This window comes from Colobus angolensis, unplaced genomic scaffold, assembly GCF_000951035.1.
Source record: "Colobus angolensis palliatus isolate OR3802 unplaced genomic scaffold, Cang.pa_1.0 Scaffold302, whole genome shotgun sequence".
NCBI lineage: Eukaryota > Metazoa > Chordata > Mammalia > Primates > Cercopithecidae > Colobus > Colobus angolensis.
In genome coordinates, this window is record NW_012116289.1 from 3,632,692 (window position 1) to 3,648,174 (window position 15,483).

Below are 15,483 nucleotides of genomic sequence, written 5' to 3' on the forward strand. Positions count from 1 at the left end.
TTACAGCAAAAAATATTATTGAAGACAAATTTAAGAAATAAATTTAGTATAGCCTAACTATACAGTGTTCATCAAGTCCACTGCAGTGTACAGTAGCGTCCTAGGCCTTCACATTCACTCACTGCTCACTCACTGACTCATCCAGAGCAACTTCCAGTCCTGCAAACTCCAAACCAAGTGCCCTATACAGATATACCATTTTTAATCTTTTATACTGTATTTTTACTGCACCTTTTCTATGTTTACATACACGAATACTTAACATTATGTTACAACTGTCTATAACATTCAGTACAGTAACATGCTATATAAGTTTACAGCCTACAAGGAACAGCTGTACCACATAACCTAGGTGGGTAGAAGGCTGTACCATCTAGGTTTGTGCAGGTACTCTATGATGTTTACAGAATGACAAAATAGCCCAATGACACATTTCTCAGAAATGTATCCCCATTAAGTGACATATGATGTAATTATGATCTTCAATAATGACAGATTTTTAAAAAGTAGGACACAGACATGGTTACCAGCTTCCTCACACATCTCCTTTTTCGACCCCAACATGAAACCACCACAGCTTGAGATATAAGCTCAACAGGGCAAAGCTACACACTTTGTAGTCACTTATACCACTCTAACAACCAAAATAAGAAAACGAAACTCCAGCTAATTCACTCCCTGGAATAGGAATAGAGAAGGTAACCAAGAATAAATTCATTTAAATATTCCTTTTGTTAAAGCCTGTCCTTTGTATCCACATAATCTGTAAGTGAAAATGCTATCAAAATGGTTCATTCAAAAAAGCTTCTACTATTAAAGCAAAACAATATAAATTTATGCTGCTGTGCATAGAGAACACTATCCACATTTTCTACTGAGTAGCCAGGAGAAATTTAATGAAAAGGAAACAATATGATTACTGACTACAGAAATAATACCTTTTTTGGCGAAAACAATTCATACTTACTTAGTCAGCTGCCCTTTATTCTTGTTATTATCAACTCCATTATAAGTCACAGCTGCAAGTTTTCTGCTTCTGTAGTTCTCATAGTGGACATTATTAGTAACATCTTTCAAGTCCTGCATGTGTGTTCTGTCATAAATAAACAGCAAGAGTTTGCTTCTATTAATAGCTAGGGGGAAAAAAAACTTAAAAAGCTTTAATATAAATTCAAAATTTTACCAAAACAAAAATTTCAGATTTAAAATGAAAAAGACTATTGTTAAGGAAGGTGGCATTCATCTGTTTTCATTTACACTCAAGGTAGACCAACAAAAAATAAGCTGACTTGACACCAAATTTAGATTCCAATGAGATTTTAAGACCCATAAATCCCCCAAAGCAGTTACTGAAGGATGACCTTTCTATGAAAGAGTATTCATCTTTGTATTACCTATTTAAAAACTAGACAAGATTAGCTACTACTGAAGCTTATAAAATCTAAAAGAAACTGCCTTTTAGCAATATTACTAAGGTAATATATGAGTTTTTATTAATACATAATAATAAATTTCAGATCACATATCAAGTTGTTTTCAAACAAGGAAATTTTAGAGTAGTTTTCTATTTCTTCAAACTGTCTAGTGAATGTATTTTGGTTAAACAAATTTTTGCTTACAGCATTTCTATCATATATAAAATCAATACATGAGATAAGTCTACAATACATGAGATGATGTCATCATTATTTAATAATTCAAGACACTGAAGATACCCTTAGCTACTCTATGGATATCCTTTACCAATGTAGTGTTCTTGGATATACATGGTGTGGCAATACTCTATTGTCAGTCCTCCCTCTTCTCATCATCCATTTTATCTCAGACTACCTGTATCTGCCATCATTCATTTTCACCACTTTACTAAAACTCCTTTCTGGGAGACAAACAAAAAAGTGTATTGTTGGCTGAGCACACTGGCTCACGCCTGTAATCCCAACACTTTTCGAGGCTGGGGCAGGCGGATTGCCTGAGCTCAGGGGTTCGAGACCAGCCTGGCCAACATGGTGGAACCCCATCTCTACTAAAAATACAAAAATCAGCCGGGTGTGGTGGCGGGCACCTGTAATCCCAGCTACTTGGGAGGCTGAGGCAGGAGAATAGCTTGAACCCAGGAGGTGGAGGTTGTAGTGAGCCAAGATCGCACATTGCACTCCACCCTGAGTACACGAGCGAGACACCGTCTTAAAAGAAAAAAAAAAAGAAAGAAGTATATCGTTGTACTGTTTTTATCATTCCTTACATCCAGAAAACCTTTACTGTTACTTCACAATCCGGCTTCTTGAATCTCCCTCTTTGTGAATAAAATGTGATATCCAATCACTCTGATTCATTTCGTACCGACATTTCCATGCAATTCTCTGATAGTTCACCTCCTTAGTCCTAAGTCTGGTTTTTCCAAAAATCTCATCTCCCAGACTCTGTCCCTTAATAAATTCACGTTCTCTTATAGCCACAACAGTTACTTCTAAAGCTCTACCACTCCAGGAAAGTCAGGTAGCTCCCTACTCCTGGCATATCTGGTGGTTGACACTGAACAGTTCATGCTAATTTGTCAATCTCTCGTTAAAGACTTCAACTACTTTGGAAACCTTTTTCCCAGCCTTGACATCAAAGCATTCCAACCATGACCATTTTCTCCTTGGTTGTCATTCATTTTTGGTAAAAGTATATGTCACAGGTGACATCATACCTCTTCACCTGTAAGCTCCCCTTTACAAGGACAAGGAACATGCCATTAGCTTTTATGCCCCAATGCAGATAGCAGATAGGAATTTTAACAAAATTCGTAACTCAAGATTGAAGCTGAGATATGATAAACACTTTTTGGAATAAATTTTTGTTACCAGTTTAAGTTGAGAATAATAACAAACACCTATGCCAATATAAAACAATGTTTATGTAATTTTTCTTTTCTTTCGATACAGGGTCTCGCTCTGTCGCCCAGGCTGGATGGAATGCAGTGGTACGATCTCGGCTCACTACAATCTCTGCCTTTCAGGCTCAAACCATCCTCCCACCTCAGCCTCCTGAGTAGCTGGGACTACAGGTATGCACCACCATGCCCGACTATTTTTTGTATTTTTAGTAGAGACGAGGTTTCACCAGGCCAGTCTTGAACTCCTGAGCTCAAGCAATTCTCTTACCTTGACCTCCCAAAGTGCTGGGATTACAGGTGTGAACCACTGCACATGGCCTGATTTTAGTTATTACATATTACATATCATCACTGCATCACTGAAAAATCATTAAAGGTCCTAAGGAAGAATACTTACATGAAATGTTTGTGTGAATGTGTAAAATAAAAGTAAGGTGAATTTACTAACTGTTAAGTTATTTTTGTTAGTGTCATCTAACATTTTAGATAATTTTCCCTTTTACTGAAATCACTAAAGTCTTCTATACGACTACATAATTCTGATTTTTTCAGGTTATAAAAGTCTTTATTTCCATTTAATTAAATACGCTTTTTCATTTTATGATTTGACCCACTCCTCCATTCTCAAAATAATCTGGTAATTTGCAATACAGTTTTCCCCAGTTTCAGGAATTTGTCTCTTCCATTTCCCATTGCTGATACCATAACTCTTTCTGTTCTCCTTTTGTTTTCTTTCCCCATTTGATTTCTGAAACATCCATCTCCACACCCTGAAAATATCTGTATAATTTTCCTCCTTTCCATCGTCTTCCTTGGTTTGCCTGGAGTAAGTCAGTTCTCTCAATTAGCAAGAGAACTTCTTTGAATTTGCCTCTTTCTTAGAAGCAATCACTATTCCTTTGACCTGCAAGATTTCAATTATTTGGGATTTACAGACATCTGCAATATTGATATTGGTACTGTATTTCCTTCCTTCAAGTAAGTATTAAATATCCACTAGATGGCTTTGTCTTAAAGACATGAGCTAAATTAAATATACATATTTTTAATAACTTTAGAATTTTTAGGCATAAAAGTCTTGCTGCTCTGCTCTATTAAATCTTCCTGCAGGCATGGTCAATTTGCTCTGTAATGCTTATACTAGGGAAGCCCCTTACTAGCTGCCAGCCTGTGAACCCTTGAATATTCAAAGTAGCCTCTGGGCCGGGCAGGTGTGGTGGCTCACATCTGTAATCCCAGCACTGTGGGAGGCCAAGGCAGGAGGCTCACTTGAGGTCAGGAGTTTGAGACCAGCCTGGCCAACACAGTGAAACCCTGTCTCTACTAAAAATACAAAAATTAGCCAGGTGTGGTGGCGCATGCCTGTAATCCCAGCTACTCGGGAGGCTGAAGCAGGAGAATTGCTTGAACCTGGGTGGAGGTTGTAGTGAGCAAAGATCGCGCCACTGCATTCCTGCCTGGGCAACACACTGAGAGTCCACCTCAACAAAGTAGTCTCTGACTCAGTACCTAGCTTTCCTCTCTACAGTGTTTTAGCTTTGTAGGCAATTATTGATTGTATACTTTTAAAATACATAAGAAAAAGTTATAGAATGCCACCATGTCAAGCACTGGGCAAGTACCATAGAAGATTTAAAAACAAGAGGAATGCAATGGTAATTAGTATTTATTAAACATTCTCTACTTATATACTGTCACAGCAGATTATATTATTAATACATATTCTTTTGAAGTCACACTATAAGAATGGAAGAGGAAGGGAATAGTTCATAATAGAGCCTGAAGTTTTGTATTCTCAAAACCCAGAGGATGACCTTCTCGTGCATTTGGTCTTCTTCACTAAGTGAGGCCTGGCAATCCCAACTGCTAAATCAACTCTATCATGTAGTTCCTACCAAGAACACCGGCTCCAACTGCTGAATCAACTCTATCATGTAGTTCCTACCAAGAACACCGGCTCCAACTGCTGAATCAACTCTATCATGTAGTTCCTACCAAGAACACCGGCTCCTTTGAAAATAAAGATCAATTACATGCCAATTTATTCAACTTCAAAATTCACTCTCATCTCTACTATATTTCTTGAGGTAGCAGTTTGACTCTCTTAAATTTTCCCCCTCACTTCTCACTTTGAGAATGACCTTGTTATTCCATGATTTCCAACTATTATCCATATTTATGTTACTACCTCTCTTTACATAGCTAAAGAGATTCTTCTGTTTTGGGAAAGTAGGGGTATGAAAATGAATGGATATCAACTTGAGACAGACACCTAAAACCGAAGGTTAAAGAGAGTATGTGGTAAAGGCGTAGAGAAGCAAGAGACAGAAGTGGGAAATGCAGAGTGTGGTAAGGAGAGGAAGGAATGTGTCTCAACATGAAAACACTGAGGATCATTTTGATGCCCCTTCTGTTCCTTGTATACTAACATCTCTAGTCCTATTACACTTTTTCCCTCTCTGCTGCTGCTTTTCTAATTCATTAGTAAGAGATCCTCTTTATTAGTCCTGGTCCTCTAATCAGGATGGCCTCAATGTCTTGCTCCCATAGGCTTTCCTTCTCTTTCAGCAGGTGTGCAAGACACAATTGAGGGGTTTCTTTTTCTCACCTGATGGGAAAATTGGTTTTGTTCACTGTGTTCCAGTACATAAAATGTGACCTACTCACCAGCTATCAGGATGTGCACCTTTTAACATTCAAATTCTAGCTTTTGACTCAAAAACTAGCCTTCCCTTATATAGTTTTCACAAGTTTTTCACATTAAGAAAAAAGAGCCTCTTCTATTTCACTTTCCATAGTTATTTCAGTAATAAACCTCAACACAAGTATAATGATAAAGTAAAGAGACTAATTTTCCTATGTATCCCTAGACAAATTATTTCGTAACTTGCTCATGACTTCAAAACCTTGGAGAAAGAATCATCTACATGTAGTGCTTACTTCATTGCTAGACTGAATATAGAAATTTAAATTAGCTACATTTATAGAAGGCAAAAAGCAAATCTGTCCAATTCTTACTTAGGGAAAGAAAATCTTAAGCTATTTCCATCATTGCTTGCACTTACCTTATCAACATATTTCTTAGGATTGTAAAATCACAATGTTCACCATTTTCAACTGTAAGAAAAAAACAGACCGCATATATTATATTTCCACCAAACCTAATCTTTTCAAAAAATATTTCACAGGAACTTGGGGCATAAAAACAAGGGGAGGAAATGCAAACAGATCAATTTTTTTGAGATTTAACACTAACATAGTACTAATGTAAGGGCATGACAGAGAAGTGTACTTTATTATTGTCTTATTGTAGTTTAATCCTCAGAAATAGGTATGTAAATCTAACAAATGAGCTCTCCAGAAACAACTCTGAAATTCTGAAAGGGGAAATCATGTATTTTCTTATTATTGGTATAAAATATACTTATTCTATAATACATTTAAAAAATTCAGTGAGGTGAGTGAAGGGAGAATCACTTTAGAAAGGTAACCAAAATGAAAAAGGGAGAACTTTAAGGTTCTTTACTTTTATTTTTAAAGAATGTATCACAAATAGGAATATTACTTGGGAGTAGAGGGGTAAACTACAAGACAGATGCAAATCAGTTTCTCTGGTGCATATTTTTAAGGAGTATGTAAGTTCTAAAGTCTCAGCTCAGGAATTGAAAGTTGCCTGGGCATGATAGAAAGAGCTGGGAACAAGGTACAGGGGTCACTAATGGGAAAACTGCCAATAAGGACAGTAACTTGAAACAATATCCTAAAAATTAAAGAACTGTTCAAAATAAACCAGGGGCAGTGGTGTGTGCTTATGGTGACATGATGTGGGAGGAACATAATGTGGGAGGATCACTTTGAGCTCAGGAGTTTAAGGCCAGTTGGGCAACATAGCAAGACCTCGTCTCTTAAAAAAAAAACAAAGTTCAAAAATAATAGGAACAAACAGATAAAACAATCATGTCTCAATTTTGGTTTCAGCTTACTGTAATAGAGAAGATTAAATATCAGATTAAACCAACACAATAAACCTATTGTGAAGTCCAAGAGGAAGGACTTCTGAGGTTTGGTGTTATAACTAAGATTTTATTGGTATTTAAAACTCCTTACTTAACTCTTAATAATTTAAGATAGCAGGTTAAAAAACAAAACAAGAAACTCCTTACAAAACTAGTAAAGAGGATCTCTTATTAATGAAAATTTTTTTACTCTAAATATGCAGTATCAAAAAGGGCAACTTTTGCACTGAGGAAAGATTGTGAAAGTTTTAACTGGGCTTACAAATTTCTTCAATCATTCTTGAGGGTCTATGACCATCTGACATTCCGATAAAAGTGACTGGCCTTCTCTCCAAAATGTTTGATTCCAGGAGGTTCATTAGATTCCCTGGGAGCAAACTTTGGGCCCCAGGTAAAGAACTCCTGAATTTTAGGTATGTTTTCAAATAAGAAAACAGAAATAATCTTAATGATGAGACAGGGATGCCAGTGAGGGACAGCCAGGGAGGGGCAAGTTGAGTATCTCTTATTTTAAATGCTTGGGACCAGAAGTGTTTTGAATTTTTTTGGAATTTTGGAATATCTGTGTTATACTTACTGGTCGAGCATCCTTAATCCAAAAATCCAAAACTCAGAATGCTCCAGTGAGTGCTTCCTTTGAGCAGCATGTCAGTGCTCAAAACGTTTTAGATTGCTTTCTTTCTCTTTTTTTCCCTTTGAGACGGAGTTTCACTCTTGTTGCCCAGGCTGGAGTACAATGGCATGTTCTCATTTTACTGCAACCTCCGTCTCCTGGGTTCAAGTGATTCTCCTGCCTCAGCCTCCCAAGTAGCTGGGATTACAGACATGCGCCACCATGTCTGGCTAATTTTTGTATTTTTAGTAGAGACGGGGTAGCTCTCTGTTGGTCAGGTTGGCCTAGAACTCCCGACCTCAGGTGATCCACTTGCCTCAGCATCCCAAAGTGCTGGGATTATAAGCGTGAGCCACCACACCCGGCCAACGTTTTAGATTTCCGAGCAATTCACATTTTGAGTATTTTAAGAATGTTCAACCTATACTACAACTTTAGGACTGAACACATACTTGCCTGACTTAGTAGGATACAGGTTTGAAAAATGTCAGCGTATTTAAGAGGAAAATGAGACTGCAAGAACCTGAAATCAGCACTATCCTTGAAAATCTAGACTATATCAATACATATGGATATTGTACTACTTACTATAAATACAAATTTTTAATCAGTTTTGAGATCTTACAGAAAGTCATTCACTGAAGAAAATCTTACCTTCAGCAACACCCCAAGGATACTGCCTTCCTCTGACCCTTTTGCCATTAACTTCAATGATAGTATTACTACCTACCACAGCAAGAGGTAAACGGTCCTATAAAACAAAGTATTCTTGTTCAAATACATCTCTGTAGTCCTCACAAATTCAGGAATAAAAAAAGTTACATTACTCAACAGATTAGCCAAAAAAAAAAAAATTACTTTTGATAGTTTCCGTATTAGTTTTTAAGGCCATTTAACAAATATTTAGTAAACTGCCATCACATGGTATTACCACCAAGGTAAACAATAAATAAAACTAAATTTTCTCTTTAATGTTAAGAATATTCAAGCATATACTTGGTCAAATTACTTACTAAAAATCACTACAGAAAGTTGTTCCATACTTGGGGGGATAAAAGGTAAAAAATACATTGGCATTTGGGGGAAAAAAAGTGGGCTAATGACTAGCCTGCATACTTGATCACAAACCAACTACAACAGTACCTTAAAGCAGGTAATAGTCTATTTGCTAAGCTCTAACTTTGGAACTTCAAATCCTGGTGACTGGATTTGTATTCATCCATGTATAGCCCTTCACAATTTTGTGGCTCCTGGAAATATCTAAGCAGCTATTTTTATACAACTGCAGAAATTCTTCACTGGCGATGTATAAAAATTTCATTATTCCAAGATATTTGCCTACATAATGTCATCATTCAGTATACCATTTTTAGGGCCAAAATATGTAGAAAATCATGAGATAAAAAACAGAAAACATGTTGATGTTACTTTTTGGTGGGTTTTTATTATTTTTAATTGAAACATAATTGTACATATTTGTGGGGTACAGTATGGTATTCTGATACCTGTATACAAATATGTAATGACTGAATCAAGGTAATTAGCATATTTGTCAACACAAACTTATTTTTCTGTATTGGGAACATTCATAATCCTCTCTTCTAGCTATCTGAAAATATAGACTAAATTATTGTTAACTATAGTCACCCTACAATGCTACAGAACGCTAGAACTTATTTCTCCTATCTAGCTGTAACTTTGGTTGGCTTTTATAGAGACAAAATAAATACATTTTTGTCTGGCAATTAAAACATAACAGAATGAATTCTCTCTTTTCTCATAACTTAAGAGGGAAAAAAATTACATAATATGAAAGCCACTTAATTAAAAACAATTTGAAATAAGGATTGTGTTATTCGCCTCAGTAGTTTATACAATTCCTTATTAGATATACTAGCTAATCTTCAAAGTTAACTATAAAGTTGAATTCAAAATTAAATCTCCCTAGGTATTTTGTAAGCCAACTACTTAAAACACTGATACTTTTGATCTTTCCTGCAGACGCTGTAGTATGTTTTTAAGGCCTCAGATTATTTTAGTGTATGTACAATGATGAACCTACCTTTATCTTTTTAACAAGTTTATTTTCTTCTTCATCATCTGTTTCTGGAAATTCATATATTTTAATTTTATGTTCTTGGATTTCTTTCATTATCTAAAATGGAAGAAGTAGTCAGCAAAAGAGCACCATACATAATTAATACGTTAGTTTTATGTTTATTACATGCTTCTTAGATTCCTATAAGGGTCCTTGGTTCCAGATCCTTTACTGCTTTTAATGATGCAAAGTTGTAATCTAAAATTAAAGTACTATGCTAGTCTTTTTTTTTTTCACTGTAAAGTTGATATATAAACACCAAATCCAATTACTTCAGAAGTGTTAAAGTCATATAGCTATATCAAAAGAGTTCCAAAAAAGATGTAAAACTCCAGAAAGGGATTTCTCTGATTGATTTCCACAGTAATGACCTTAGGTCATTTATTTACAATGACTGAGATTCTTCCTTTAGATACAAACTCCCAAGTATCTACTTTAGTTGAATAAACAGGGCTAAACTCACCTAAAATTTTTAGTAGAATCTGGCAAAAGTAAGGTAAAACTAAGTACAGCATTGCTCCCTGCACATTCATCAGAAAAATCCTTGCATGTACATGTATATACACACAAACTGAGGAGCAACAGGTATAAGATTAGGGAAGGACACAGGGAGAAAACACACCTTAGAAATTAAGAAGCTCAAGAATTAATAAGGAAAATGAAGAAAACTAAAGAAGACAACTTATTAATAACATCAGTCAAATTAAATTATCATGTCCAAAATCACTCCAAATTCTAAACAGAATACAGACATCCAAATAATTTTCAACTACCTATCCTTATTTGAACCCATAACAAACCAATGGCTAATATACCTAAACCTATCTTCCCTACCTATACTTATATTTTGGTGCAATTTTCATGGCAAAGGTTCCCAGCAGCTATAAAAGGACCCTGAACAAACTGTGTTACATGGTTACTACACTAGACATTGTCACTGAAAGAAAATAAGACCACACATCTTTTACAATTAGGGTATGTACCTAAATTTAAAAAAAAAGAATAAACGAGGAATTGCAAATACATGATGAAGAGAAAAACGAATAATAGTAGCTAGCACTAAAAGCAGTGAAGCAAGTGGTTTTAGTCAGAGGTTGTATATTAAAATGACCTGAGTACGTACAACCACCAGAATGTGACCAATTTGAAAGAAGAGGTCACTTCATATTCATCTTTTTTATCAGTAAAAATCCAAATCGAAATACATAATAAATGAAGAGAAATGCATTATATAATAGTATTTGAAACTTAGAAATAGCACATTACAAAATAAAAATAGGAATGGGTAAGTGTAAAACAGAAAAATATTAGATATAGTAAAAACAATGTACTAAAACTTTCTGAAAATTAGTATGAATTTAGCAGAACTTCAAAGCAAATTTTAACAGGCTTTTTATAACAGGTTTCAAGCTATTCTGAAATTCATATTGAAAAAGGTGAAAAATAAAATATTTTGTTACAATAGGACTATAGGGACAATAGAGATAATTACAATCTATTTTTAAACATTATACAAAGTTGCTGTGGTTTAAACAATATACTACTGGCCAAAAATAAAGACTACTGCAATAGAGAAAGGTTCCAGAATTGACCCTATATTTCATAAAATGTAATTATATAATGAACCAGACACAATTAAATTAGAAATGTGTGACTGTGTAACTCAATATTATTGAGACAACTAGACATGAGTCTAGAAAAACAGTTTAGTGGTCTTCCAGCTAGCTTATACAGCATGAGACTCTTAATCTTAGGGTCATAGGTTTGAACAATAACTTAAACTATAAATATCCCATAAAGTGCACTGAAAACAAAATTGGGATATAAGCAGCAAAAGAGAAAATAGAAAAAATATTGTGAAAATGAGAGAGAACTAAATACTCAGAATAAAAAGAACCCGTATCAATAAATACGGGTAATACCAAGTACTACTGGTCAAAAGACAAAGGATTTGAACAGATGTTTACAAAAAGGGGGAAAAACCAGCTTTGTTTTTAAAATGTTCAGCCTTTCTGGAAAGTAAAAGGAAAAGACAAAGAAATGATTAGGTACCACTTCATTCCAAAAAAGTTTTCAAAATAAAAATAACAATGCTGGCAAAGTCACAGTGAACCAGATGTAGACTTTATTAAACAAATTTGTTTTATTGGGAAAGCACCATGACAAAATGGGGAGTGGGGAGATAAAGACCCATAAAAACAATCATAGCCTTTGAAAGAATAATCCTCTTCCTGGGAATTCATTCTAAGAAAATAATTCGACGAGAGGGGAAGGGAGGAAAGGGGAAGGGAGGAGAGGGGAGGGAAGGGGAGCCGAGGGGAGCGGAGGGGAGCAGAGGGGACGGGAGGGGAGAGGAGAGAATAATTCTAAAGAGTATGGGGAGAAACTGTCTGTGTGGGGGTATTATTAAAGAACACTTAAAACAGTCATATTTAAAAACTGACAAAGGCAGAAGATTCAAGAGTTATTTTTAATACAGTATAAATGACAATACAGTAAAGCAGTAAGAGGAATGGATTGCAATACATTATACTAAAAATCGTAAAAACTGCAAATTATGAGAATGGTGTTAAGAAACCTGGGAATGGTGTAAGAAACCTGGGTTACCACATCCTGCTCACCTGTTTTTTAAACTGTTGGCATTCCTCTGGTGTGAGTGTGTCTGCTTTGGCAATAAGTGGGATGATATTCACTTTTTCATGCAAACGCTTCATAAACTCAATATCCAATGGTTTAAGTCTGAAATACACAGTATTTAATATGACTGAATTCATCAGTTTGGGAGAACAAGATTCTTCACATCCCCAGTGCTAGTTAAATACAACGTAACTACTTTACTTACTTATCAGAAACACTCTGAAGATGTATTAGGCCAGCAAAAGTTAGGTAGAACAGGACTTCAAGAAGCATTGGAGTGGCTAAGGCTTTGACTCCTGCCCTTGAATCCTGGTCACAGGGTTTTGGCCCTAAAGAGGAATTGGAAAAACCAGAAAGGCTCCTAATAGAATTTCCTAGAATTATCTCTATATTTATTACTCAAAATTTACAAGGTTTTAAAATTTTATTTTTTTATTTAATTTTTTAAGACGGGGTCTCACGCTGTTGCTCTGGGTGGAGTGCAGTGGTGTAATCTCAGCTCACTGCAACCCACCTCCCAGGCTCAGGAGATCCTCCCACCTCAGCCTCCTGAGTAGCTGGGACTACAGGTGCACACCACCATGCCCGACTAATTTTTGTATTTTTTGTAGACACAAGGTCTCACCAGGTTGCCCAGGCTGGAGGATTTTTTTAAAAATGAAAAATGGTAGCCCTCTTTCAACTCCACATTCATTTCTTGCTACCAACTATCGTTCTCTGACAAGATGCTCACAAGATAATCTTCAACATCCCTTTTATTCATCACAATCTGGCTGCTGCCTCCAGTTTGCCTCCGTACTTTCAAGAAGGTGACTAAATACTTCTATCATGGTGCTTACGATTACTTATTCTCTCACAAGCTCTTCTTCCTTATGATACTTTTCAGGATCCTCTTAGTAAGCTAGTCCCTTAAGAGGTATATTCTTTAGAATTTCATACCAGGCTTTCTCTTCTTGCTCTATATTCAGTACAATTATTATGACTACAATGGATTTCAATTATCTTCAATTGGTCAACTGACTTCCAAATCTTCATACACAGCTCATATCTCACCGTTAAGTTCCAGATTTGTGTTTACCCAGTGGATATGATACGCGGGTGTTCCATGGGCTCCTTAAAAATCAAAAGCTCATCTGAACCCCCATTTTCCCTCTTCTATGCTTCCTATCTCAGTGAATGGCACTACAATCTTCCCAATTACTCAAGTGTGAAACCTAGGATTCCTCCCCTCCTCTAATCCTATTCCCATATATATAGTATGTGTATAGACATGTGTATGTGTGTGCGTGTGTGTGTGTGTATGTATGTATGTATGTACGTATATCTCCATTTCCATTACTTTAGGCCACCAAGACCTTTGGAATGAGTAACTATACTACAAACCATCCATATTGAAGTCAGAGTGGTCTTTCTAAATCCATATCTTATTGAGTTATGACCTGACCAAAAATCTTATTAAAGGCCAGATGTCTTAACTAGAATGGCCTACAAAGCTTGTGAAGACATAGACTCTCAAGCTAACCTCAACTCTTAGCATGCCTGGCCTTTCTTTTGCCTCCTACTTCCAATGTGCCAGTATTTTTGAATTTCTTACAATTCCTTGAAAGCACCATACTTTGACATCTGGCCGCAGGCTACTACCTTGGCTGGAACACCCTCCATTCTCATCCTTCTTCTCCTTGGCCTGGCTAATTCCTATTCATCCTTTAGGACACTGGCTTATCCAATTTCCACTGGGAATCCTTCTCTAACCTAAGACTAGGCATATTTCTATGTGGTCACAACACTTAATATGCTGTACAGTAACTGCCTGCCTGCATACAGACGGTTCCTCACTATGGTTCCACTTAACAATTTTTCAACTTTCTGATAGTGTGCAAGCGATACACATAGAATAGAAACCATACAACCATTGTTTTTTTCACTGTCAGTACAGTACAGTATTCAATAAATTACATGAGATATTCAATACATTATTACAAAATGGGTTTTATGTTAGATGATTTTGCCCAAATGTAGGCTACACTATAATGTTTAGTAGGCAAGATGTATTAAACGTATCTTGAACTTATGATGGGTTTATGTTACCCTGTCCCAAGTCGAGGAGCATCGGTATTTGCTTCTCCTGTCTTCTCACTGAAATACCCTCTACAGTGAGGGCCTTATCTCAATTCATCTGTATCCTCAGCACCCAGCAGGGTATCTAACACTTGAGAAGGTGCCCAAATATTTGTTGACAAAAAAAGTAAGCTGCTGTGATTTTCCTTATGTCCTTTAGTAATTCTAAATGCAAACCAAAGTCCTCAAATCTAGAATATACTGTGGACTAAAATTCAATGTTTCACAAGAATAAATGAAGACACTAGAAATATTTTGCAAAGGACTACCATTCTAAAGTGGTATTCCTTAACTTTTATAAAAACATGAGAAAAATGAAATAAAGGTCTCATTCTGTTAATAATTTTATAAACTAATACTGACTAATAATTGAATTGACTGACATTTTAAAATGAAGACAGAGAAACACATATTAAAATTGGGGGGATTAGGGCCCTAAGACTAATAAGATAGTCCAGTCCTTTTACTAACAAAGATTACTGTATATACTTTACTGTGGTAGTAAGGCTGAGAGGCAGAAAAACAGAGACAGTGAGGGGGAGAAAGCAAACATGGAGAATTAAGATAGCTGCCTCCTATTCTAATTCTCCTTGTCTTAAATCCCCTGAAAATTGACACTGGCATTCAGAGAATAGGGAACACAATGAAAAAAGTGTGTAGATGGAAAAACACTGTTTATATTATCTGTAAACTGTGTTCTTGCCTCACTAGTGTTAACTAAAAGAACCTATCCATTTTTATTTATGTTTTTGACAGGGTCTTGCTCTGTCACTCAGGCTGGAGTGCAGTGGTGCAGTCATAGCTCACCAGAGCCTCACTTCCACTTTGACTCCTGAGTAGCTAGGACTACAGGAGTCCACCCCCATGCCCAACTAATTTTTTTTTTGTTTGTTTTTTAGTTTCATTCTTATTGCCCAGTCTGGAGTACAGTGGCACAATCTTGGCTCACTGCAACCTTCATGTCCCGGGTTCAAGCAATTCTCCTGCCTCAGCCTCCTAAGTAGCTGGGATTACAGGTATCCACCACCAAGCCCGGCTAATTTTTGTATTTTTAGTAGAGACGAGGTTTCACCATGTTGGCCAGGCTAGTCTTGAACTCCTGACCTCAGGTGATCCACCTGCC

The 15,483-nt window shown here is 36.2% G+C and overlaps 1 protein-coding gene across 4 annotated transcripts in view; it reads right to left on the reverse strand.

Moving 5' to 3' along the window:
* The window catches only part of SEPT7 (septin 7), a 100,365-nt gene that overhangs the window by 13,704 nt on the left and 71,178 nt on the right, over positions 1-15,483 (reverse strand). For all 4 annotated transcript variants that reach the window (XM_011950165.1, XM_011950164.1, XM_011950166.1 and 1 more), the window contains 5 exons: positions 12,227-12,344; positions 9,570-9,662; positions 8,162-8,258; positions 5,944-5,995; positions 968-1,093 (listed from right to left, as the gene is read on the reverse strand). In XM_011950165.1, the coding sequence (XP_011805555.1) occupies positions 968-1,093; positions 5,944-5,995; positions 8,162-8,258; positions 9,570-9,662; positions 12,227-12,344 (486 nt within the window). The remainder of the gene's footprint in view (positions 1-967; positions 1,094-5,943; positions 5,996-8,161; positions 8,259-9,569; positions 9,663-12,226; positions 12,345-15,483) is intronic.